General features: G+C 37.4%; 1 protein-coding gene across 6 annotated transcripts in view; it reads right to left on the reverse strand.

Moving 5' to 3' along the window:
* Window positions 1–26,153, reverse strand: part of SBF2 (SET binding factor 2) — a 547,042-nt gene that overhangs the window by 35,805 nt on the left and 485,084 nt on the right. For 5 of the 6 annotated variants that reach the window (XM_067540773.1, XM_067540774.1, XM_067540772.1 and 2 more), the window contains 5 exons: window positions 19,954–20,058; window positions 17,363–17,556; window positions 16,339–16,426; window positions 13,527–13,658; window positions 12,470–13,220 (listed from right to left, as the gene is read on the reverse strand). In XM_067540773.1, the coding sequence (XP_067396874.1) occupies window positions 13,122–13,220; window positions 13,527–13,658; window positions 16,339–16,426; window positions 17,363–17,556; window positions 19,954–20,058 (618 nt within the window). In that variant the 3' untranslated portion in view covers window positions 12,470–13,121. Of the gene's footprint in view, window positions 1–6,233; window positions 6,369–12,469; window positions 13,221–13,526; window positions 13,659–16,338; window positions 16,427–17,362; window positions 17,557–19,953; window positions 20,059–26,153 lie in introns of those variants that run through there. The other variant, XR_010918455.1, reaches the window with a different exon arrangement.

Below are 26,153 nucleotides of genomic sequence, written 5' to 3' on the forward strand. Positions count from 1 at the left end.
TTAACTTGTATGTGTATAACCATCTGTGAGCTAAATAACTGCAAACTGAAAGCAACATAATTAGTCTTCAAAATGAAAAATTACTCAGCAGGGGTTCATACTAAATGATGAAACTAGTTTATTATTTTCTATAATTTATAACTTCAAACACCCAATATAGTCTCTCTGTCTATGCTCGTGTGGGAGTGCAAAATCTGAACAGAACTCGTGTGTCTGCTGTCTTTGAACAGAGAAGGGAAGAAAGCACGAATGGTCCAGCAAAGCTTTATATCGCTCGGTGTGAAGCTATACTTTGAATTTCCAAAAGGCCTTGTTATGTGAAACTCCTGAGAGTCCCCCTCCTCTGAGGGCCTGATCCAATTGCCATTGAACGAGGTTCCTTTTACTAAATAGAGGTGTGGGTGCTCATGGAAACTCTGAGAGTCAGGTCAGAGGTATCTAAAAGTTGGGTCTCTCAAATTGAGGGCTACTTCTGAAGCAGAGACAGGAATAGAATTCAAATCACCTGAGGTGAAATCCTGGCTTCACTGAAGTCAATTACCATTTTGTTGTTGACTTCAGCAGAGGCAGGGTTTCATTCCTGATTCCTAATTCTGTGAGTTAGTCACAAGACCATCCTTCCTCACATACCCTTTAATTCAATACCTATTGTTGAACTTCTTCACTGTTATTTTTTTTCAACTATGAATTATCATTATTTATTCCCTGAAGGCATATGTGAAGGATAATATAAGTATGCAAAACATAAGGACTGATTTTCATTTCCACTAGAGCCCCTTCACACTACTCTGGCTGTGTAAAGGGGACTTAAAGTGGGTGTAAATTACATTAACATCAGCAGTATGAAGGGGTCTTCATGTAAATTAGAATGCGGCCCATAGCTTTGCTAAATATCCCCATGGCACATCAATGAAGTATTGTTAAAAAGAATCTAGCCAGTTAAATAAGCAAATAAATGTAATAAAATGGGCCAAGTTTACAGTTGGCAAAAGCAGGCACAAGTTGGCTACAACAGAATTACCCCCAATTATGCCAGTGGCTAAATATTTTTATAGTAAAAGCAAAACAAACACACGCTGTAAGAGGTATTACAATAGGAGAGCTGTTTTGAAATACAGTGTTAATACGGTTTTGTTCAACATCTTTATTAATGATCTGGAGGATGGGGTAGATTGCACCCTCAGCAAGTTTGCGGACGACACTAAGCTGGGGGGAGTGGTAGATACCCTGCAAGGTAGGGATAGGATACAGAGTGACCTAAACAAACTGGAGGATTGGGCCAAAAGAAATCTAATGAGGTTCAACAAAGAAAAGTGCAGAGTCCTCCACTTAGGAAGAAAGAATCCCATGCACAGCTATAGACTGGGGACCGACGAGCTGGGCAGCAGCTCTGCAGAAAAGGACCTGGGGGTAACAGTGGATAAAAAGCTGGATATGAGTCAGCAGTGTGCCCTGGTTGGCAAGAAGGCCAATGGCATATTGGGCTGCATTAGGAGGGGCATTGCTAGCAGGTCACGGGAAGTGATTATTCCCCTCTATTCGGCATTGGTGAGGCCGCATTTAGAATATTGTGTCCAGTTTTGGGCCCCCCAATACAAAAAGGATGTGGACAAGTTGGAGAGAGTCCAGCGGAGGGCAACAAAAATGATTAGGGGGCTGGAGCACAGGACTTATGAGGAGAGGCTGAGGGAACTGGGCTTGTTTAGTCTGCAAAAGAGAAGAGTGAGGGGGGATTTGATAGCGGCCTTTAACTACCTGAAAGGGGGTTCTAGGGAGGATGGGGCTAGGCTGTTCTCGGTGGTGGCAGATGACAGAACAAGGAGCAACGGTCTCAAGTTGCAGGGAGGGAGGTCTAGGTTGGACATTAGGAAAAAGTTTTTTACTAGGAGGGTGGTGAAGCACTGGAATGGGTTACCTAGGGAGGTGGTGGAATCTCCATCCTTAGAGGTTTTTAAGCTGCGGCTTGACAAAGCCCTGGTTGGGATGATATAGCAGAGGTTAGTCCTGCTTTGAGCAGGGGGTTGGACTAGATGACCTCCTGAGGTCCCTTCCAACTCTAATATTCTATGATTCTATGATTCTATGATACTTACTTAAACTTCCTGCGAGGTCAGTAATATAACTCAAACACTGAAAAATCAGATCATTTCAAAAGAAAACCATATCAGAGTAAAATATTAATATTCCTTCCAAATATTATAAATCCAGCCAATAGAGTCTTTAATAGCAGTTTCACTGTTTGTTGTAGGAGGAACCACAAGTGTTTTTGACCATGTTAATATTGTATGTAAAAATGAATGAAGTAGTTAATTTACATAAAGAACTCCTTCCAAGAGATTAAAAAGGTGAAATCTTTGTGGACTGCTACTCTTGTGGAGAGATTAAAGCAGAAGAGAAACAGAGAGATTGGGGCGCAGGTTTGTTTTTTAAAGTTATGGGTGTTTCTCTTTTGTTTTTGTTGCTTCCCTGTGTGAACAGAACAGGTCTATTAGCTGCCTGGTGTGTGGTCTGAAAAACATCCAACATACACAGTAGGAGGGGTTTGGTTCTGGGAAAACTTGACCATGCATTTCAAACCCAGCACTGGAATTTCCCTCATAACTACAGATAGGATCAGTAATAATTATTGTGCACAAGGATGTAACATAGGCATTGCCATTCTAGGTCAGACCTATTGTGACACAAAAGGCTCTTTGGCACAGGGTCCCCTGTTCGGCACAAAGAACTCTCGTCTCAGACCTGACAAACTCACTACACCAAATAAATCTTGCAGGGTATTTATCTATAAGGAGTAGCATGTAAGGAATCCATAGAAAGCTCACAACTATCAAGATTCATAATCACTGTGGAGATATATGAAATATATTTATTTAAGGTAATATTTAAGGAATAATATAACTATATTGAAAGCTCTGGGACTCTTCCACCCTAGATGGTCTACACAGCAATAAAGCAGCCCTGCAGCCCGAGCCCCGTGATCCCGGATCAGCTGAGGATGTCTCGTTGCTTTGTAGACATATCCGCTATGTCTTGTAGATGGTCCTTAAAAACAGAGGGGCATTGTCATTCTCTTCCCTGGTTAGCCAGTGATGTGACACAAGGCTCAATTGTTTAGCATTGCTCCATCCTAAGACTATCACTGGAAAACCAGCAGAGACAACTGCAAACAATTAAAACCACCTGGAGGTTAAAAAAAACCAAAACAAACAAACAAACAAAAAACAACAGACAGGGGATTGCCTATTTATGAACAGAAACAAAAGACTGTTTCAGTATAAAAACTATTAATCTAATCTAATTCTTAAAATAACTGTAAACTTGGAGGCACTACTGATGGGTGGTAGAGAAGGAACTGAGAGGGGTGTAGTTGCACAGCACTATGTAACTGCCAGAGGCAGCATGAGATGGGGACAGTGCATGGGCATGCAGGCACTGCTATTGAAATTCTCCTCTTGTGGACACAGGGATACTGATTCACCTAAAGTGGAGCACCCACAGGGACACTCCTCAAAAAGAAGAACCATTTGTTCCCGTCACTCTCTCTTTTTTCTAGCAGAAAAAGTCTTTCTTAAATAAACCTTCTTTTACTGTAGGTGCTCACAATTGCTGTGTGATTTTATAGGAGCAGTGATTTAAAGTAAAACTAGTTAACTGGGGTACACTTCTCCTTTGGGGGCAAGAGATCTGGGATTTCTGTAAGCAGCCAGTATCAGGCGCTGGATATCACAAGGGAATGCTTCAAAGGGACTCAGGGACTGTGATGCAAGTTCAAGACAGGGCTGGCATAGCCCAGAGAACAGTGCTTGAGTGTGTAACAGGCTGGCGGGGTTAGGCAGCTAACACTCAGCCACCATGAGCAAGGCTAGCTCTCGCTAGAAAGGCAAGGAGTAACAAGGTGATTCTGAGTCCTAGGTACCCCAAAAATGGTCACACACATCTAGCCCAGTATCCCTGTCTCTGACAGTACCCCACACAAGCTGACATTAAAGCCCATTGTGAAACTGCTATTGGAGAAGGGCAATACTATTACTGCTAGACTTATTTTTAAGGCATTCATTATTCTGGTATATGGGTTCAATTTCATATTCCTAGCTGACCCTTAGGGCGAGGGAGATCCCTATAACAGAGAAGTGTGTAGTATCTTGGAAATAGCAGCTCCAAATTTGGAAATTAAAGTAGAAACTTGACAGTGTACCTATCTTTGGAAGCTGAAAATAATTTGGCTGTGTGAAGCCGAAAATAATCTGGTTGAGTCTGATAAAGAGAGCTGTGATATTCAACTTGAAATACACTCATAGTAATATTAGCAATGATATTTTCAGTGATTGGAGTTCAGCCTACTTTCTGTTGGCTTCATGTTAACCTCTTTCCTCTATACTGTTAATCTAGTTTCAAATATAGATAACAGTATGTCAAACTCTGAGAGTGTTTGAAATCCAGACTCAAATCCCAATTTTTCAAAACAGCCCCTTATCCTTATGATACACCAAAGCCCTTAATCCAAATATCTCTGATCTTTGTGCAATTTACAATCTGCAGCTTGACTGTCCATTCATTTCACAAAACTTAAAAAAAAATAATGAAGAATGTCCCCCTTCAGCTTTTATTAGTCTGAGCATCTGAAAGTGTTTTAGGCACCTCACAGAAACCAGCCAAGACAGTCCCTGCCTCCAAAAAAATTAGAATCTAAATTCAGACATGGCAAAACAAGTAAAAGTCACAGACAATAAATGGTGCAGACAGAGAAAGGAAGGGAAAGGATTACAGTAACAAGATAATATGGTTACTCAGAGTGAAGCATGTATACATGAAATCATCACCACCTACAATCAGGGAAGATTAAGACTAAATGGGACCTAGATCCATCAAAACCTGGCTAGAATCTTCCTTCCAATCCACTCCAAGATAGCTTTTTTCCACCACCCCTGACATCTCTCTTTCTCCCTCTTGAGCCTTTGATCATATTCCCAAGAGATGAGACAGCTCAAAATCACTGGTGTGCTGTTCTGACACCTGCTTCATGCCAGCACTGACTCATTGCTCTGTTTAGATTCTGATTATCAGGATGCAGGCTTAATCTGTCTGTGGGTACATGAATCTATCTGCCTTGGACAAGGGAGATCAATTTTCACTCACCATTATTTGTAAGAAGAAAAACTGGTATAAAAAATTGAATTTAAATGTTATTTCTACTATGGAATAACTGGGATCACCACAATATGTGGGAACAACAAATTAAAACCTCCCCATGTGATTTAAATTGAAATTAGTAAAAATCAGGAGAGCAGTTAAAATCTGAAAAATTGAAAGTTCATTGTCTGCCCTGTTGCAAGCTTCAGTAACTGAAAAGAAATGGTGTCTGAGACAGGTTATATGTATTAAATTATATATATATCACTATTTTTAAAAGGTCACCAAGTGTTCCTGGCATTGTACAATCAGATAAGGCGACACTGATCCTACCTCAAGGATCTTATAAGTCTAATTCAGACAGGCAAAACAATTCAGGAATGCACAACACTGGAAGACATTTCACCATGAAGTGCACATCTCATGAGGAAAGAGGGAAAAGTGGAGTGGCTTTGCAGAAGAATTGTGTTTTCAGGAAGTGTTTGAACAGCACACAGGGAGCATAAGATTGATGCCTTAGGACAGAGGAAGTGCATGTTTTCAAACTGACTCCTTTCTGACAACACATAATAAAGGTCTGTTGTTTGTAGCCTACAGATGAGTTGCTAGGGTATAGTTTACCTTATTGACAGTAACAATGTTCATTATCTTTATTTTGGTAGCAAAAATGGAAAAATCCACTCACATGACAAAAATCTGAGTCCATGAATTCTCTGGATTAAAACACATTCAATATAATAGGAAATAGCTGCAGCTTTTTTTTCTTAAACTTATGCCAACAGAAATGTGTTCCATATACCAATATATGATCAGCCATGTGGTAGCCAACAACAGTTGAAATAGCCACTGATGTCATCTAATATCTTTTTTTAATTAATTTTTCTATGGCAATTACAGGCTGAGTACATAAGCAAGTTTCAAATAAATATTTCTGTCAGTGAGGGAGTGAGTGGAAGGAAAAGTTATTTCAGAGTTAAACCAAATGTTTGACTACTGTAGCAACCGCACGTTACATTTTGAGATTGTTACATGACCTATAGGCCATGTTGACACTGTTAATATATGTTACACACGCAGTGGTCAATGACATGACTTTTACATACCACAACTAACTCTTCAGTTTGTTCTTGGCACTGGTTCATTATCTCTCAACGGGATATTTTCCAGGTTTTCAGGCATTGCTGCATACTCATACCACAAAAGGAGAGAGACTGGAGGCTTTAATTTGAGTCAGGAGTCTGAAGTGGAAGATTAAAGTCAAGTTAATTTTGACAAATTTTATCAAACAACATTTCAGATAAGGAAGGGGATGTCAGCTGCTTTTATGGCACTAAAACATAAGAGACCAAGAAAGATTTCTGAATTTTCCAACTTTGTTTTGTTTTTAAAACTGCAGTAACACCTAAATTAAGGAGACTCTAAAAGTGAGGTGGGTATTTAATAAAAGATTTTTACTTGAAAAACTGAAGGGAATCCCATAAAGATTAAGATATTCAAAAGAGCCTAAGGGAGTTTGGGGCTCAAATTTCATTGGGAGTTGGGTACCTCACTTCCTTAAGGTTCCCTTGAAAATCTCAGTCCTAAATCATTCTTATTTGATAATTATTTTATTGTTTAAAAATATTTTAAATACAAACTCGAGTGCTTTTCTTATCATTTAAATACTGATATTGAATTTTGCCAGATATAAATAGTTACTTGTGGCTGAAATGCCTGCAAGTTATTGCCTAGACATAAGAGAAATAAAACTGGAAAGTTTATTGTATTTAACTGGGGTGTTGGTATTTCAGAATAAGAACCAAGCAACATACATAAGTGCAGAACCCCTTATGAATAATCTATGGCCTGAACCTGTAAATTGTTAAATATATGAGTGACTTTATTTGGGTGAGTAGTCTATTGAATTCAGTTTAATATATATGGATACATGGATTTAGAAAATTATCACTTTGAACTCATTGTGACTGAAATTATTTAGCGTCTAATCTTTAGCTGGTATAAATTGGCATAGCCTTCATTGAAGTCAATGGAACTACACTTATTTACACCACCTGAGAATCTGGCCTTTAGTATGTGAACGTTTGCAGAATCAATGTGTATTAACTGCATGTTCCTTATGGGCATTGAAATCCAAAGCAGTTCAGTTTCCTTATGAAACGGTGATGCTGCATCTAGAATCAACACTGGATGGAATTTAATTGTGGTGGAGAGGTGGCTTCTTAATACAGGTTATATAACAGTACAAATGTTGAGGGATACTGTTGGGGTGGTCATTTAAGGAAGGTAATGGGTTAATAGAAGTGGATTTTAAATAAAATTTTTGCTGTGATAATACTGAGTTGAACAACAAGAAATATCTGTTAAATAACCATAGAGTATCAATATGGAATAGTCATTTTATTTTACATAAATCTCACTTTATTTAAGACTATTCCCTCTGCTTTTTGATGGGGTGAGAAGAGGGAATTCTACTGAAAGCTCCATGTTGTGAATAGCCTAATACAACTAAATACCATAAAATCTCATCTCTTTCCAAACTGATATCTTGTAGCCTTTTGATCACCATCAATTTTTTTCTTGTCATTGCTTATTAAACTGACAAAAGGAAAGGAACTGAAAATGTCTCCTGGAGGACACACAAACAAGAAATATCTGCATCAAAGATCAGGCACTGGAAAATAGCTTAAGGAACATATCACCTGCTTCCCGCAATGCAAGAACATTTTCAATATACTTCACACATTGCCAAACTCCAAACGAAAGCAGGGGCCTTAATCCATGCACTATGATAGCAGACTGGACAAAACATGACTTCAGATTAGAAACTGTTGGCAATTAATATTTTAAAGCAAAGATCAAGCTGCTGTCAGAGCACTTTTAAAACAAAAATGCATTTGTGAGATTAATGCAGTGGCTAGAAATGTGGAATAATACTTCTGTTCTTAATAGCGTAAATGTCAAGTTGTGGGGTCTGCATGGAGTTCTAGCAGTAAAAAAAAAAAAAAAAAAAAAAGAGCTATTACATGGGGGATCCTGTGTTTAAATCTCAGCTTTAGTCCTTTACTCCTAACCTATCAGGGTTTGGGAACTGTGCAGAGGTAGCATACTTAGCCCATAGGTCAGAGAGTCTCTCACTGCTTTGGACAGACCCTTCTGGGTTTCTCAGGAGTGGCAGGAATAGGACTCAGTAGAGAGCCATGGCCATCAGCTGCAATGATAGTTTTCACATATTAATGGCTGCATATACATTGTGGTTGCCAGCTAAACCACAGGTATGTGGCATCAAGGTCAGAACTTTGCTCCATTAGCTCCAAAGCCTTTAGCTTTCAGTAGTAAGTAGGACTTCTGTTTTTTGGTGGTGAGCCACTAAATTACAGTAGGACAAATAGACATTAATCACACTATATTACAACAACATGATTGCTATGACAGAAAGGTTTTGGAGGTAGGGAAGTAAAAACACCACGGGTCTCTGTGGGGTGCGGGTGGGGGAGGGGAGAAGTAAAACAGCGGGAAGGCAGAACCATGGTTTGTTGAGAAACATTATCAAAATTAATGCTAAAGGGGAATACTCCATTCTTAATTGCATTTTGTTCCTTTCATATTAAGTTACTGGAAAACATTTCAAAGACTTCTTGTTCAATCCACAAAGGTGGATGAAGGCACCAAACCTTTCTCTACTATGTACAAAGTAGCATCCAAAGTAAAGGAGAATGATTAGTTAAATCAGAATAAAGATGGAAATGTTGGAAGTTCAGAATCCTTGAAGTTTCTGTACTGTATGAAATCAAACAGGAAGACATATTAATGTCTGGTCAACGTATATACCAACATTCTATCATCCTGGAAAGTCAACCATAGAAAGGAATTAAGAGGAGGAAACTGTGTTACTCTGGAGGGTCTTCATTTGGCTGTTGAGTTAAGGAAGAAATTCAGCACATGAACAAAATGATAATATTGTGCTGCATGGGTACATGGACACCAAGTTAGACTCTGGCTCATACAGTAGCCAAAATTCTGGAAGTAACTAGCATCATACAGGCAACAAGCCAGAAAGCAGGTGCAACAGTGATACTCAACATGAACCTTAGCATTAATTGAAGAACTTATACATACACTTGAGCATTCTGATTCTTGAAAGCAATCTCAGAGTGATCATAAACAGCCAAATATTTGGATGATCATGGTCGTGAAAAATGAAAGATGTGGCTCAGTTACTTATGGCAGGTCTACATTACCGCTTAAGTCGATGAAACTTACATCCGTCAGATATGTGAAAAAGCGACCCCCCTGAGTGATGCAATTTACAGCGACTTAAGCACTATCCACACCGGTGCTACGTTGGTGGGAGATGCTTTCCCGCCTCTTGGGGAGGTGGAGTAATTATGCCGATGGGAGAGAGTCTCCCGTTAGCATACAATGTCTTCACCAGACATGCTACAGTAGACTAGCCCTTACACAGAGTCCAGGGACATTACAAGAGGAAAAGACGAGAGAACCATTTTTGGACAAGATCACAAGATTTGTGTGTGTTACTGAAGTATCAGACACAAACAATTAGGAGTGCAGAATGTGATGTCAGGTTTTGAACATCTGACACTGCATCTGATATTTTTTCTATTTTTATTACATAAGTACTGATCCAGAAGTTCGGGATTCCAAAGTATTTTATCAATTCTAATTCTAAAGTACCGTAACATGGGGCTGCTTACTTTTATTACTAAGGATTTCTATAACTCCATCCCCCAGCTCCCATTAATTTTTGGATGTGAAGGAGCAGTAAGTAATACGAGAGAAACAAGGTGGGTGCAGCACTATCTTTTATTGGACCAAAACATGACATTGCTAATATGACATTCAAGTATCAATGTTCACATTTTCTAAACTTTTTTTTTCAAAAAGTAATTCATCTTATCATTTGTTACGTAGAGATGATGTCAGCAGAGAAGAAGCGAGGTCAACCGGTCACCTGCACTTGACAATACGTTTCCCTTCTCCAATGGACAGAGTTCTTATGGTTCATAGCAGGGGAGTACTAATGTTGCATGACAGGAGGTGCTCTTCCATAAGAAAGTTCTGTGAACAACCCTCCTGCCCAGATGGGTTTCTCTGTGCTCAGTATCCCCACAGAGCAGTCAGAGATTTCCTCAGAACAAGGAAGTTCTGTCCACTGTGGGGAGAGGCTTCCATAGCCTGTTTCATTTTGGCTCAACACTCCCTTTTACCTACCTATCTCTATTGCTGTGCCCCACCAGCTCCATACCTCCCAAATCTTATGCTTTATCAATATTACCATGTTCCCCCCACCCCAGATCTCCTCTCTTTCTTGACACTTGCTGCAACCTCACGGCCACTACAAATTCTATGTCTCGCCAACCAACACCTCACGTTGACCCTGCCTCCTCTATGGCCCCATGCTCACCATCTCTTCCTATCATCCTCTTTATCCACATCCAACACGAAACTTTGATTTTTTACACTTCAAACTTTTGGGTGTTTTTATTTTGCATTTTTTTTAAGTTAAGGTTGCTCAAGTGCATTTTCCATTGATACAGATGCTAAAAATTGAGATCAACACTTTAAGAAACATTAATATCCACACTAAGCTCCATTTACAAAGTTTACCACCCAACCATCACAATACCAAACTACAGTCACAGACTGCTCACATCTATAACACATTCCCTTTCCATTCCAACCCATGCACAAATACAGACACATGCAGTAAATAGGGGCCAAATTCAGATGCACATTTTCAATTCTGACCTTTTAATTTGTTATCTATTAGTTAATTTAAACATAAAGTTGTATAAATAAGTAAGATATATGGCTTTGGCATATGGCAGAGTTATGCTGAGAAACTGTGCAGAGAAAGTTATGGTTTCTTTATATCTAATATTAATATTTAGTCAGTGCAATAATTTTGTATTTGGTCTCTGGGAAAGGTATGTAAATTGAGTTATGGATGATAATATTGATTTAAATTCTAGTTTTTAGTGTTTCTGATGATAGGGTATTTAACTTTGAGTTAAGGTTGCTCAAGTGAACATTTTTTGTGTAAGAATATATACAAGTATACATAAAAACCCAGTAATTTTAATACAAGGTAATTTGGGATTTTTTCTTATGGTATAAGATATAATGTTTTTATTCTGTGGGTACTGCATTATACCTATACTAGCTTTCACAGTAAAAATAGGATTTTTTTTAAAGAAGTGTATTTATTACAAGATGGTTAGCATACATAAGTCATGTAACATACATAAAATAGTTAAAATAACCTAGTAACAAAATAAGAAGTGTTGTATACATTGTCAAATAACCTAAATAACAGTGGGATCAGTATTTTACAAAGTACATATAAAAGTACTTCATATACACAGAAAAATACAAACGTGCAATCACCATTTTCACAGGTGGAGATTTTATCAAATGAAAATGCTAAAAAAATCCTTCATTCCTTTAAAAAATTCCACATGTATTAAAACAGCTGCATTTCCTATTCTGTGTACATTGTGAAATTTAGATCTTATTTAGCCAAAAAAAAAAAAGGAAAAGTGGTAAAAAGGGGGGGGGGGGAGGGGGGACAAACTATTTAATAATCGAAATCCTATACATGAAGTCAGTTAGGTTAGTTTGATATTAACAATTACAAGGAGAATGTCTGGAAAAATCAGAAAATACTAAATCATATATACAAACTCTTTGAAATATTAGTTGGATATTTAACATATTAACATTTAAAAAAAATACAAAAACCCCCACAATGGTTTAGCTACCTAAAGACTCCACTCCATATCATCACAAACTATAGCAAGTAAAACCTCTATTAATTTTGGGCTATGTAAAAACCCCCAACAACATTCCTCAAAGATTTTAAGATGAACAAACACAATGTTACTCAATGTAAAAATCTAAAAACAGTCTTCCAATTTATGTGCAAAAATGTTTTTAAAGTATCAAATCACATCAAATCGAAGTATGTACATATTTAGTATCTGTTACAGTTATCTAACTAACGTTCTCCTATAAATAACTTACCTCTGTCTCTCAAAATGTCTGCATTTCAACCATTTCAGTGCAAGTGCTTGCTTTATTGTTTAGTGCATTTATCTTGTTTGTTGGTTTTTTTTTTTTTACTTTACAGTGAGCAAAATAGAACATAAACACACACACACAACTTTTCATACTGAGAGATTTTTCTCCTATAAAAGTCTTAGTTTGTGACCAGTTTCTTGTTAACAGCCAGTTTTCTTTCCATTATCCTATTATAATGGGAAAACAGAATCCCCAAATAGCGTATTCTTTAGCTAAACAATGGGACTTGAAATGCCATAAATTAATAGTAAAATTGCAGAAGCTTTATTTAGAGCAAGAGATTAGAGAACAGCTAGCAGATTTGAGAAGAAATCTTTTTTTAAATTTTAATATTAGGTTTCACTTTTGGTCTTTAAAAATATTAAGTGACTAAAACATTTGCCAATCTGCTATGCATGTCACTGAATTCACAAACCTAAAGATTTCTTAGAAATTGTAGAAATGTTTTTCCTGATACACAAATAGCTTGAAAATTGAACCATTTAAAAAAAATACTTAAATTAGGTAAAAACAGAACACTGAGGAAAAATTTCCACAATTCAAGCTGGACAGTTTTTTCTGATAGAATTTTGTGATTAAAAAAGCAGTATTAGATGGTAGCATATTCCAGTGTGTACAGCAGGCTCATTTAGCTAGGAATTATATTGAAGAGAGCTATATTTCAGGCTAAACAAGTTATTAATTTGGAAAGTTCTCCTAGCTGAAGAGGAGTAGTAGTTATAGTGGTTATAATGTTTAAACAGAGAAGATGCTTCAGCATATAATGAATATTTATGACTGAAATGAAAGGAAGATTGCTTGTTCTGTAATAGCATTTCAAAATGTATCTTCTTACAACAGGAAGTGCTGAAAGCATTTCTTTTCTGCAGTTGGTAGTAGAATGATATTCTCTGTTATGCATCTGAAATACAGCTCTGGATCCTGTCCATCCATTGCTGTGCGCTCTGTGCATCTTGGGCACAGAAATTATATACACGTTTACTTGTCTTCAGCTGCAAAATGAAAATAAAAGGGTTTAAGATTGAAAAAAAAAACTTACAAGATACAGCTCAGGAATGTGCAAACTTTCTCTTAAGCTTTGAGATCCGAAGCATTTCATTTTGCTTGAATATACTAACGTTCTGAATTTTCACTTTGGGTTGAGACTGTGGATCACTTGTTAGTTGTGCAACTGCATTTGATACTGAGTTGACTTGAAATCTCTCAAGTATCTTCCAGCAAGAATGGCTGTGGTAAGAAGAACACAACAAGGGAAGAAAAATCTCTAACGGAGGTCAGCAAAGCACAAGTATACTTACGTCAAAAAATGCTTTTTCACTAGCATGCTTTGGTGCTCCAATTGTTGGAGATGCAGGAATCACGGTTTCGACTTCTGCAAGATCAATGTGTCCCTTACAGCTTGTGTCTTCACCAGAGTCATAATATCTCAGCTAGAACACAAAAGGGGAAAAAAACACATGCAGCATATAAACTAATACACAGACAAATGCACTACTTGGGGCCTGATCCTTGTGCTTATCCTTTCTTGTGCCTGGCACAGCTTTTGGAGTTATGAGGATGAACAAAAGATGGTTTTAAGCCTCCGTTGGGTGTCCTCTTCATGGGGAACTGGATGTTGGGCTGGTTCTCAGGAGCCAACTGCAAAAGCATGAGATCTACTATAATCTGAGCGAACTGCTTATGACTACAATGCAGAGTCTAACAACTGGCATCACCAGGCAACAGGGATGTCCACGCGACACCCTATGTTGTGAGTTTTGGAGTTGGCAAAGGAGCTTCTACAGTAGCAATATGCCACCTTGTGATTGTCCAAACTGGGGGAATCCTCAAGTGGCCTGACTTGCTGCCTTCATGGCAGCTTTGCACTATGGGACAAGTGCTAAGCTGTGCCAGGACAGGGCAGCATCTTGTCCTTAGACTCCAGGAAGCAACTCTGATGTGAGGATTCAGGCTTTTCTGATACAATACTCTCCTGTCCATTGCTTGGAAACTAATGAAGTATCATTCAACATGTGTTGCACGAAAGAGTTAACACAAGTTTTTATTTCCTGTATTTTGAAGAATTGAAAGTGATCAGCAAAAATTCAGGTATAATTTAGGTAATTATAAACTACATATAAAACTGACATTTTCCTATACTAGACTATGCTATACTTAGTGGTTTAATGTAGCTTTTCTACAAAGACACTGTGATTTCAATGATAACCACTCCACTAAACTACTTTCACTATTCAAACAGTTCCACAAAAGAAAATCTGGTATTTGCATGTTCAAAACAACCACCCATTCTTCCACACTGGATGCAAGAAGTAAAGACAAACCCCTTAACAAAGGAAAATGAAAATGGAGTCTTTCCAAATCAGACAAAGCAGACAAATCTGCTGCATGTCCCATGTTGCTTATATGTCTACCTTTCATGAACAATGAACCTAGGAGATTTGGCTATAGAAACAACTAAAATATTAAAGAGGCAAGCCCGTCATATACTGGGAGAAAGTATCTATCCTCTTGGGCATGGAGGGACACCAGGTTTAATCAAAATTAATTAACATTTTTAAAAAAAGACTATCCTTAACACTCAGGAGAAAATAATGTTTAACATTGTGTTAATTAAAACCTGTTAGTTAACATTTTCTATCACAATTCTCTTCTGTGGATAAGGCCCTAGTGACTATTTAACAGCTAGTCCTTAGTCATGCACTCCTGAAGTAACTTATGTAAATAAGGACTATTTGCATGAGTAAGGGCTTGTGTGATAAAGACCAAAATTCTGTTTACATCAATAAACAGATTTTCTGCGCTTACCTCCTATACATTAATTTATTGGTATATACTTACATGACCATGCTACTCAATTTACTGGAACCAGTAAAGACAGACTTCACTAAGACTGATCAAATGACTTTCCCACATACTTCTGTCTGAAATGGCTAATATATCAGGAAACAGGAACTTCTGGGGACCTTAGAAATGAACTTTATGGGTGAAATCTTGGCTTCACTGAAATCAGTGACAAACTCCCATTAGCTTCAGTGGGGCCAGGATTTCACTCTGTTTCCATGAGCTGAAGATACTTAGGCAAAAAAATTCCAGTGACGTTATATCATTCGAAAATTATTACTGCATTATAAACATCCATAATAGGTTAATGGATCTCTGTATTAGGGTGACACAGACTAAGATAAACCAACAATGTATACTGGACTCCAATTTATCTGCGTCGGATAGGTCTCATGAAAAAGGAATATGAATGGAAAGTGCTCCATAAATGAACAAGTCATAAAATGCATCGTTGGAATGTTTAGTAACTACTACAGTTTGGACAGGGATGATTGAACTAACTAAAATTATCCCTCAGATTTCTACTTGTATACAAGACAATACCTTCTGGCTTTTTGGACTTTCTATTTTGGAGAGTGTTGGGTTTCTTAAACTGCTTGAGCTGCCAAAAAGTTCTCATGGAAAGGCTAGATCAATGCCCAACACTGACTAACAGGCTAATACCCTTCTGGAGTTAGCAAGTTTAAATAATATTATTTCTTTGTGGGCCAATATGCTGCCATCTTCAACTGTAAACTTCTTGGAGCAGGGACAGTCTTTCTCTATGAAGTGTAAAGCAACAAAGACTGGTTGTGCTCAACAAATAGTAGACAGTTCAAGAAGTTTCTTTAAAATTATATACTAGATCGTTATCTCTGTTTAAAAAAATAAAACTGTTACTTTCACATAGACTACAAGGTATACCCCCTCACACACCTCTGAATTTAAATAATATGTACATCTGCATTTGCAAATAATCATTACTAATCATTTCTAACTATAAGGACAGTTAAGTACTGGAATAGGTTACCAAGAGAAGTTATGGAATCACTGTCATTGAAGGTTTTTAAGAACATATTATACAAATGCCTGTCCAGGATGGTCTAGACATACTTGTCTTGCCTCAGAGTGGAGGGATGGCCTTGATGACCTCTCATGGTTCCTTCCAGCCCTACATTTCTATTATTCTATCATTACTTGTACTATTTATCAAACTATTTCTATATGCTTATTAAGTAAAACTGTAATAAGTTATTCATAGAAAAATCCAGTTTGCTAAAAATATTTCACCTGGTGTTTAGTCACATCCAGTACAAACCAGCGAGGTTTCCAACCTTTTAACAAAGCTCCTCTTTTGTAAAGTGTACCTTCAAAAGACCTTGAACAGAAGGAGAATATGTATATCACCAAAAAGGTTTAGTATGTACATCTTGATTTCACAGCATCAATACCACATGGCACATAAGACATAGAATGATCTATAATTATTTAGCATTGCTTTTACTACATTATTATAAACCAACTTTAAATACAAAATATATATTGCTCAGAGCTGTGGGCCCACTTATGAGCACCATAATTGCTTCAATGCCTAGTAGACACAATGGGAGGAGTTAAAGATGCGATGGCTGCCTCACATCAAATGCTTTGTTTTGCTTTTATGTATAAACAGTAAGATTATTCTGACTGTGTGCGCTACAGAGTATAGTTTCTTAATGGCCAAATGCTAGATTATTCAATAACTGTCAAGATAGAACAGTGGTCTAATGCACTAACCTATACCCTCTGGACAACTGGTTTCAAATCCTGGATTAAGGCACAAAAAAAGAGCTTGATGATTTTATCCTACTTCCCATTTACCATGTGACTAAATTGTCACACAATTTGATACAACTAGAAATGTCTGCACTCAAAAAAGACTCAGGATCTGAAGGTAAGGACTGAGATAGTAGACCTAAAGCTTGTGTGACATCTTCACCCTTTCTCCCTGGCTCTCAGCCATACTATTAATTCTTCATGTGTATGAACACTTAATTCACCCACTATATTTTTTAAGATAGAAGAAAGAAAAAAGCAACTAAGTAGAATTAAAAACTTTGCAAGAAGCCGTAAAAAGGCAGCAGAAAGTTCCATGTCTATGAAGCTTCTACTTTTTACTTGTAGGGCAGATATATGCACCATTCTACTACATTCACCACCATTCTATCACCTGTTTGACTCCCTGGAGTATGACACATAATAGTGATGCAATGTTGTAAATCACTTCTCTACTAAAAATAAGGTTTCAGTAATACCTAACCATTAGTCAGTTTACCTATTCTCATCATTCTTGGATGTGAATTGATTGTATAGTGTGGTTGCTCGTCTGTCCAGTCCATTAGAGGGAGAGATGCTGGAACTCTGTTCTTCACCCAGTCCACTGTCAGGGAGATGCAGCAAAGACCTCTTCTGATAGGAATGTGGATTAGCAGACACTATCCCTGACGAGCCAGAAGGATGTCTTCGTGGCTAAAAAGGAAGATAAATGAGAAAAAGTTTGAGTGAGAAGTTTAGTCAACTTTAGAACTTAGAAATTTTCTAAAATGTGACTACCTGCTGAATTGATTAGCAGAACTGACACAATTAATACATTATAAATAGTATTACAGCAAAACAAACAAAAAGCCCCAAACCACAAAACCCACAACTCATCTTGCTAATCCACATAGTCCATAATTTGCATGTAAAGTTTTAATATTAGAGAACGGTAGTTGGTCTCATCAGTAAGACCTATATTTTTACTAAATATACCCGAGAACATTTACTTATACATCCATATTGTGAAATACTATTAAGTCATTAGTCCAAATTAGTGAAAATCTATTGTTTATTCCTTCCAAATGTTCCTCACAGTGGTGACTCAAAAGTGGTCTGAACAGTATAGAGTTCGATATTTAAATTTTAATTTCATAGTGCTAATCGGATTGCAGGTTTTAACAGGCAAATTGTGTTAATTATTGCATCATTTTATAAATATAACTTAGTTTTACACACATCTACATGTAAAGATCATTGTACTCTGATATAATGGATCCTTTCATTTTATTTGGTGTGTTTTGACTAATTTTTAAATGGCAGCACTAGCAGCAGCTAGACAGTTGAGTATTTGAAAAATGAAGATTTGCTAAAACATTTGTTTTTTAATCCAGAGATTCCTGGTAAAGATAAAAATGACCACAAACGGTAGGGAGCTTTTTGTCACTCAAGTTTTTGACCTCACATAAACTACACGATAGAGATGACACTGTATATAATTTAAAATAAAGAACTTGCTCTCAGAGATTTGACTACTTTCTAAAAGAACTAATTGTTTTTGCTCAATCTCCAAGTAAATACTTTAAGAGATAAGAAGAGAAAATTACTGACCTGTAATTCTGCTTCTCTGATTTGACAGGATTCTCATTTTTGTGTTTTAGCTCCTTCGTGCATGACTAGCAGAATGCCAGAAGCTCTTAAAGAACTGACCCCTCAAAGGGGATAATAGTAGCAGAGTAGAGCACTTGCTAGGACACTTATTGGATGTTTTGTTCTGCCCCTGAAAGGTATAAATGCTACCTTCCAAATACTCCAGTCATGGTGTGATGTCAAACAGAGGGCTTGGCTTGTGCTCTGCTCCAGTTGCTTTCAGGGGGAAAATATTTTAGGAATTGTGGGAGTTACACTAATCTTGCAACAAAGATCTAAGAATCAAAACTGAGAATCTGGTGGATAGTGTCTTTACAGAGAAAGATTTTGTAATGGTTATGCTACACTGCAGAGGTTTATAATGTGTTGTGCTAAACATTATCTCAAGAAAGAACCTGATTTTCAGATTCTGTTATGCTCTTGAACAGCAAACATACAACATGAAATATTAGCAGTGATTGAAAGTAATAGTAGGCCTATAGTAGATGAAGTTTTGTATGGTGGATAAAATGCTTAACTATCTACCATTTATATTCATTACTCCCACCAAAATATTTAACATTTCCACCTAAAATATATTTTCTACTGATTGATCTGGTTTTATTATTTGCTAAACCCTAAAAATGTGCTCAGGAATATGTAATACACAGAGGATCAGTTCCTCATCTAGTGTAAATAAACAGCTGGTGTAAAAGATCAGGTCCGAATATTGACGTCTTCCATCCTGAATATAATCTATGGATCTAAAACTGAATTTACACAGAATTTTATTCATGCAAATAGTCCCATTGAGGTCCAAGGAACTATTTCCATAAGCAAAGGTAATTGCATGTGTAAATGTTTGCAGGATTGGGCCCCAAAAGTTTTATAAATATCTAATTTTACACCTTTGTGTATTATTAAAATGCTTATCTAGCTCTGTATTTATCAATCTACTTTCAAGATACAGAAGAAGTAAATGTCATATGAATATATATTTTCTGCTTGCTGCAATACAAAACCAGTAGCATGCATTAGGACAATTATTCTGTTTTCAGAAAGCATACTTTACTCCAACAAATACATTGATTTTGTCACTGCAGCAGATAGCCTTTATAGTTGAGATTGAATTATTTTTAGACTCGTAGCCTTTAAGGCCAGAAGAGACCATCATGATCATCTAGTCTGATCTCCTGCACATTGCAGGCCATAGAACCTCGCCCACCCACTCCTGTAAAGGACTCAATCTCTGGCTGAGTCACTGAAGTCCTCAAATCATGATTTAAAGACTTCAAGTTACTGAGAATCCACCATTTACTCTAGTTTAAAGCTGCAAGTGATCCATGCCCCATGCTGCAGAGGAAGGCAAAAAAACCACAGGGTCTCTGCCAATCTGACATGGGAGAAAATTCCTTCCCAACGGCAAATATGGCAGTCAATTGGTCGCTCAGCATTTCAACGCTGGATGCTTCCACCACTTACATTGTCTTGTTTTGTGTCATCCTTAAGATTCACCATGACCCTCTCCCATAACAGCTGCCACCTTTCTGGGCTCTGATTTAATTTATTCTCCAGTCTTTCAATTTCCTGAAATCAATAAAAAGTGTTTTCCTGAGGATAAACATTTCAGACTGGTTGCACCTTGAACACACAAAATCCATTTTCAATTGTCATAATGGAAATACGATAACAATAAGGATAGGATACATTTGATAAAACCATTTACAAAGATCAAATCCAATGCTGTGACATTAGCATTAAGCATTGCCAACATTAACATAAAAACGTGGTTTATAAGATGTGGTATCAAACTAATAATAAAAGGAGGAAATGAAACAAAGACTTATTTGACTTAGATTCCAAACGATAATAACATGTTCTTGTTGTGAAATTTGGGAATATGACCCTTCTTGGTAGCTTTACGTTAGGACTATTTCCTGTGAATAAGATAACACATGGAAAATTAAGTAAAGCAAGGCCACTTTTTTGGTTTATAGTTATTTGTGAAACAGCCTAAATATAACAAACATGGATATGCTCTCCATACTGAACTTCATCTCCTTGGCACTCTTTTTTTCTGTATTTTCATTGCCATCAGGAAATTGGATTCCTAGTGAATCATATTAAAGTATTATCCCTACATGTCTAATTAAGAGCTCTCAAGGCAACAGAAAATTGCTTCTGGACAATGGTCTCCAGGTTCTACATAAAAGCCTACTTAAAACCAAAATGTTTATTTTCTAAGCAGAGACTTTCTGAAAATGTTCACTTACAATGAATTTCTATTATACCAAATGGTTAATGTAGATTTAACTCTATTCTCTAATGGATATTGGTGCATTAGAATGTCAGTTTTTCAGTAGATCATTAACACTGGAAGGAATCACAAATGACAGAAGTTTCTGAAGGCAGAAAGAGATTTTGACCAGAAAATCAGCTAACTTTGAATAGACATGGCCTTCACAAATCAGCAGCTACCTCTGGGTTTGAAAAAATTCATGAAGCAGTTGCTAAATTAAATTTTGAACTCTGAGCAACTGACCATGAAAAGGTTTGTATTTTCATTAAATGTAGAACCACTGATAAAGCAGTCTAAAAGAGAACAAACTATTTTCCCCAACTTCTCTTTACAGAAGGTACATAAAAAAAACTTGAAGGTACAGTCAACCCAAGAAATACGACTTACCTGTATGAACCAAAATAGAAGTATATACATCAGCGCTCACCATGTGCACTATAACCCATATACATTAAATGATATAAGACTCTCTTCTTGCCAAAGCAAGAATATTTTTACTGGCTTGGATTTTCTCATTCAGAGATACCAAACAGAGCCATGGCCAAGCATTTTACACTTAAAATTTTGGTTGACATAGCTATATCACTCAGGGTGTGAAAAATCCACAACCCTTAGCAACACAGATATAACAACATGACCTTCAGTGTAGAAGCTTCTGTCAACTACAACTATTGCTTGGGGAGGTGGTATTCCTACACTGATGGAAAAACCCCCTCTATTGGTGTAGGCTATGTCTATGCTATGGGGTTATACCAGCATAGCTACAGCACCGTAGCTATGCCAGTATAGTCCCTATAATGTAGACATGGCCTTAGTCTTCATTTGATTACCCATTTCTATTTCCAGGCTGTTGAGTGCATGATGTTCCCTAAAGAGATATAGGTCAAAATACACCAAAGTCTCGATATGTAAATAGGGTTCTGTATTCAACTAAATAATTCAGGGTATTTAAATGTAGATAGTTATTTTTTTACCTGACAATTTCCTTTCTATTTCATATCAACTTGACTAATCCAAATAATATATTACATGCTAATTTAGGAATAAATTACCTGTTTATGAAGTCTGTATGGAACATTTACATAACTATAAATCTCCATAAGATTTACTTTCCCTACCTCAATTTTAAATTATATTGTAGACTTCAGATTTTACCCCCGTGGGTGGGAAGGACTAGTTGCGATGCCATTTCCCAAAAGGAAAATAATCAGGTATGAAATTTTCCTTTTTAGCTCACAGGATCTTCACTGGGAATCAGTGAGCAATAAGAATAGGGAAGTTTATAACAAAAACATAATCAGATATTTTGGGGTTCAGTACATAAATAATTTTAAGGAGCTTAATTAAATAGCACTGCTCCTTCCAAAGGAGGCATCTGCTTTGTAGTGTTTAATTAATGTAGATAGGGAGGTAGATACTCCAGAACAGCTCAGATTCTGACTTTCTGGGTGCTATTTGTACATCAGTAAAAGAATGCGGACTGGAGCCTGGAGGAAGTGAAGTGGAGAGTTATCTTGATTACAGCAGTGACTGGTTGAAAACCCTTTCTTTGTATTTTGTTTTCATTCTCCACCCTAGAAGGTTCAGGGACTCTGATAACAGGTAAGAAGATTTTGCATGTGAGTTAAGTGGCTGAAATGCAAGCTCAATCAAATCAAGGTTTGTTTCTTTCTTGATCATCTTGGCCATTATTACTTCTGCTTGTTCTACCTTTAGTATTGTCTTCCTTATCTGTGCAGGAGTAGGGAAGGGCCTAGAGAAGAGTTTGGGCCATTTGCACAAGGGTCTGGCAATCTGTTGGTTATCATTTGGAAAACATTTTTGTTCAGAGACCATTCTGAGGAGTCTACCCTTTGATGCTCAGCCAGTCTTCCTTTTCGTTCTATATTACTCTGATGTGACACTTGGGGATAGAAGATGTTTTTCCCTCTATGGGACTATTTCTACTGCTTCTCTGTTCAGTGACTGACTGCGTCTTTCTCTTTGCTCATTTAGGATATGAGCACTTGGCTTCGCCTAGCTTGGGTGTGAGCAGTCACACAGCAAAGGCATACTTACTAGAGTTACTAGGTCCAATGATACTGCACTCACTGGAGACACCAGAACTTCTGGAGGCATATCCCATGCCTTAGCACTACAGTAAGCTGAGCCACTTTACCATTCTTTCCCAATGAATTGTGGGAGAACTTGTCTGTCCTTCTGGTCACACAGAGGCAATTATGGGAAGCACCTGAGTGGTTTAGCCTACATCGTCACTACAAAGTAAGTGAATGCAAGCAATACTCAGGCTTTAGTCTATACCTCAGGATGAGCCAGCCATGTGTAAATCACCAAAGGTCAGAGGGTTGTGAGAATGGAAACTGGGTTGGGGCAACACCTTAATAAGAGCATGAACCAGGAGTCAAGACAAACCCTTGGACATATCAACACTGTGGTACTGTCTGATTGAATTAGAATTCATTTGTCTGTTGCTTTCAAATTTTATTGAACTGAAACTCCTCCTGATTGGTTTTGGCTCTGCATTATTGAGAACATCACACCACAATAGGGAAGAAAAAGGCTCAAAAGTCCTTGCCAAGTGTGCTTTTGAATTTCCTGTCTACTGGAAATTTTCTAGAGAAATCTTCTCTCTTTTATTGAGAAATTCTCATTCTGATCTAATTGTCTCTGAAAGAATTGCAAAGAGGCAGGACTATATCAGGTTTGCTGTTCCAAGATAGATATTTACCTTTCCTCTCTTCCATTTTATATGGATGGATATCCAATGCGGTTATTACCGTTTTCCACATAGTGTCAGAAGTCAGTGGAGGAAAAAATAAAATTCCAGGTACCCTGCTCCAAATTCTCCTTCATTTAGTGATGTGCCTGAGGAGCAGCTTCCTTTTGGATTCTTTTTTTCTTGGTTTTTGAGGAACCACTGACTTTTATGAAGGGAGCACATATTTTTAGATTTACAGTATGAATGACTTAGCCCTCCTTCCTCCTCTGCCTCTGAGGAGTGATTGCTTGAGAAATAATGCAGGGGATCTCTCTTTTTAAATCCACTTTATCATCCTGAGACTCTTAAAAGGTGCTTATGCCTATTTGCCCTGGCTAGGTAGAATCCACTCTAGCACTCTGAGTTTAGTGAATGCACTAAAGATGGTGTTTGTGCCTAAATCTGATAAATGTGATGAATATTGGGGAATATAAAGTTGGCATAAACCCCTGGTCAGAGGTGGATCAGTAAGAACCCGGGTTTTAAAACCACAAGCTTTTCTGTTGTGAAATTACAGCTCCTTCTCCTACTGGAGAAACACTGCATGCTAGTAAGGGAAGTTCTGAAGTTCAAAACAATGGAACTATTCTGTTCAGTTTTGCTTCTTCAAAAGTCTTATTTTGCTTTTCAGTCCCAAAATATTTTGCATTTTACTCTAACAGCAAAAACATTGGGCTTACTATTATAAATACATTTGGAATAAATCTTCCGTAATAGTTTAATGTAGCTAAAAAAAAATCTCAGATTGAATAGTTTTTGTGTATGGACCCATTCTCAGTGAGTGGGGCTTTTATTTTTGAGATATGTTTTCCTTTTGCACGGGTCCTCACTCTAAATGAGCAACTTGTACTGAAAGAACACTCGCTTTTCTTTCTTAACTTTAGATCCATATTTTTGTAACCTTTTCAAAATGTCTTCAAGGTTACTGAAATGTTCACCTGTATTTCTACCCTTTATTAATGTTATCTAAATAGCAGAAAACATATAAACTTTGCAAAACCTGACCCACTATTCTTTGGAGTATAACACAGGCTCCAGCTACACTGTATGGCAGTTTCTCATGGCTAACCAGATGTGTAAAGTTTGGTATTTACTGGAGGCAGAAATGGAGAAAGATTCTTGTTGCAGCACTCCTGATATAGATCTGGCCTTTCAGATGCCTGGAATGAAATCTCTCTGCTTTCTGCTGAAGAACCTCTGAAGTATCCCCTGCAATGTGTGTTTCTCTAAGGCTCTTTTTCTGCTTTTGTGAAGTTCCAGGGGTTATGAATAGGCCTAACATAACTCACTCTCTGCTGAGGAGAGGGAATCTTCACAGAAGGATAATTTTTTTCTGTTGGAAGGAATGCTCCAACAAAGATCCCAGGAAAGTTCCCGAATAAAGTTAACCTCTTTCAGCAAGTGCTCCCCAAGTGCTCACTCTGTTCAGAAATCCTGGAAAAACTACATAAAATATTATAAAAACCAGACCTTAAACTGTGGTGGCTCATGGGCACATGGCATATTCCCACTTCCATGGGCTCTGAGTGTGCGCTTCAGAATTCCAGCTTTAATTTAACACAAAGATAAATCTCTAGCCTTTATAGTTGCAAAGATAATTTTCAAAATGTTAACCATATGTAAACTGATGTAGCGATGTGTGCCGGAGTATATAGAGAGCCTGAAATAGCAGCTCTGAGAGGTGCAAACTGCCCCTGTTCATTTCCATGAGGTATTAACTCAGAATTCCAGTGAAGATATTGTAAATGTCAGCATGGTTGATTAATTTTACTGTTGATCAAAGCATTTAAGAAAACATAGGGATGAGCATATTACAAAGATCTGCATAATTTACTGAGAGTGATATCTCATTTTAGTGCCACAAATGGTTGGCTCTTGGGAGAATACCAACACTTCTTTTTCTTCAAATTGAGAAGGTGCCAAGCCCAATAATCCTATGGGAGCCCAACAGGGCATCCAACTCTCTGCAAGGAAGAGCCACGCCCAAGAATCATTTTGAGTGGCATTACATTTTGGTATCTCAGGGGAGGCAGCTTGGAGGAGTACCATTCTGCCCACATCCCATTCTGACACCTGGTAAAAACTTCAGGAAGAAAACTCTGGAGAACCTGATCTTGTGCATCTATTCTCTTCTATGTTGTTGGAAGCAACTTTTTGGGAGCCAAAAGGAAGGGATGAGGCCTACTGGAAAGAGTTGCTAAACACCACTTTTAGGTGCCTCTTGATTCTGTAAAGAGAAGACACATACAGAAGCTGGGACTAATGGACATGCTTTGAGCTAGGCATAGAGATTTGAACACTTTACACTTCATTTGCTTTAAACTATAGGGTGAACAAGGACAAGAACAGGAGGGTAAACATACTGCTGCAGTCCAGAAAGAATCCACAGTTTGCCGCAAATGAGATAACATTCCTTACAAAATAGGAGGTTACAATGTTAAATACTTTGGGAAAAGGTAGCAAGAAAATCTATTATGCAAGTTATCTTTTTAAATAAAAAGGAAAGTGAAAAAACGTATGAAGACCTTGCTTTAAGTAATAAAAAGTAACATTTACCTAAATTGCCTGTTTATTGACTGCAATTTGCAATGTAAAAAAGGTAAATATTAAAACCCTATTTACTGA

This window comes from Emydura macquarii, unplaced genomic scaffold (assembly GCF_026122565.2).
Source record: "Emydura macquarii macquarii isolate MOO-44397 ecotype Brisbane River unplaced genomic scaffold, CSIRO-AGI_Emac_v2 contig_587, whole genome shotgun sequence".
In the NCBI taxonomy this organism is placed as follows: Eukaryota; Metazoa; Chordata; order Testudines; family Chelidae; genus Emydura; species Emydura macquarii.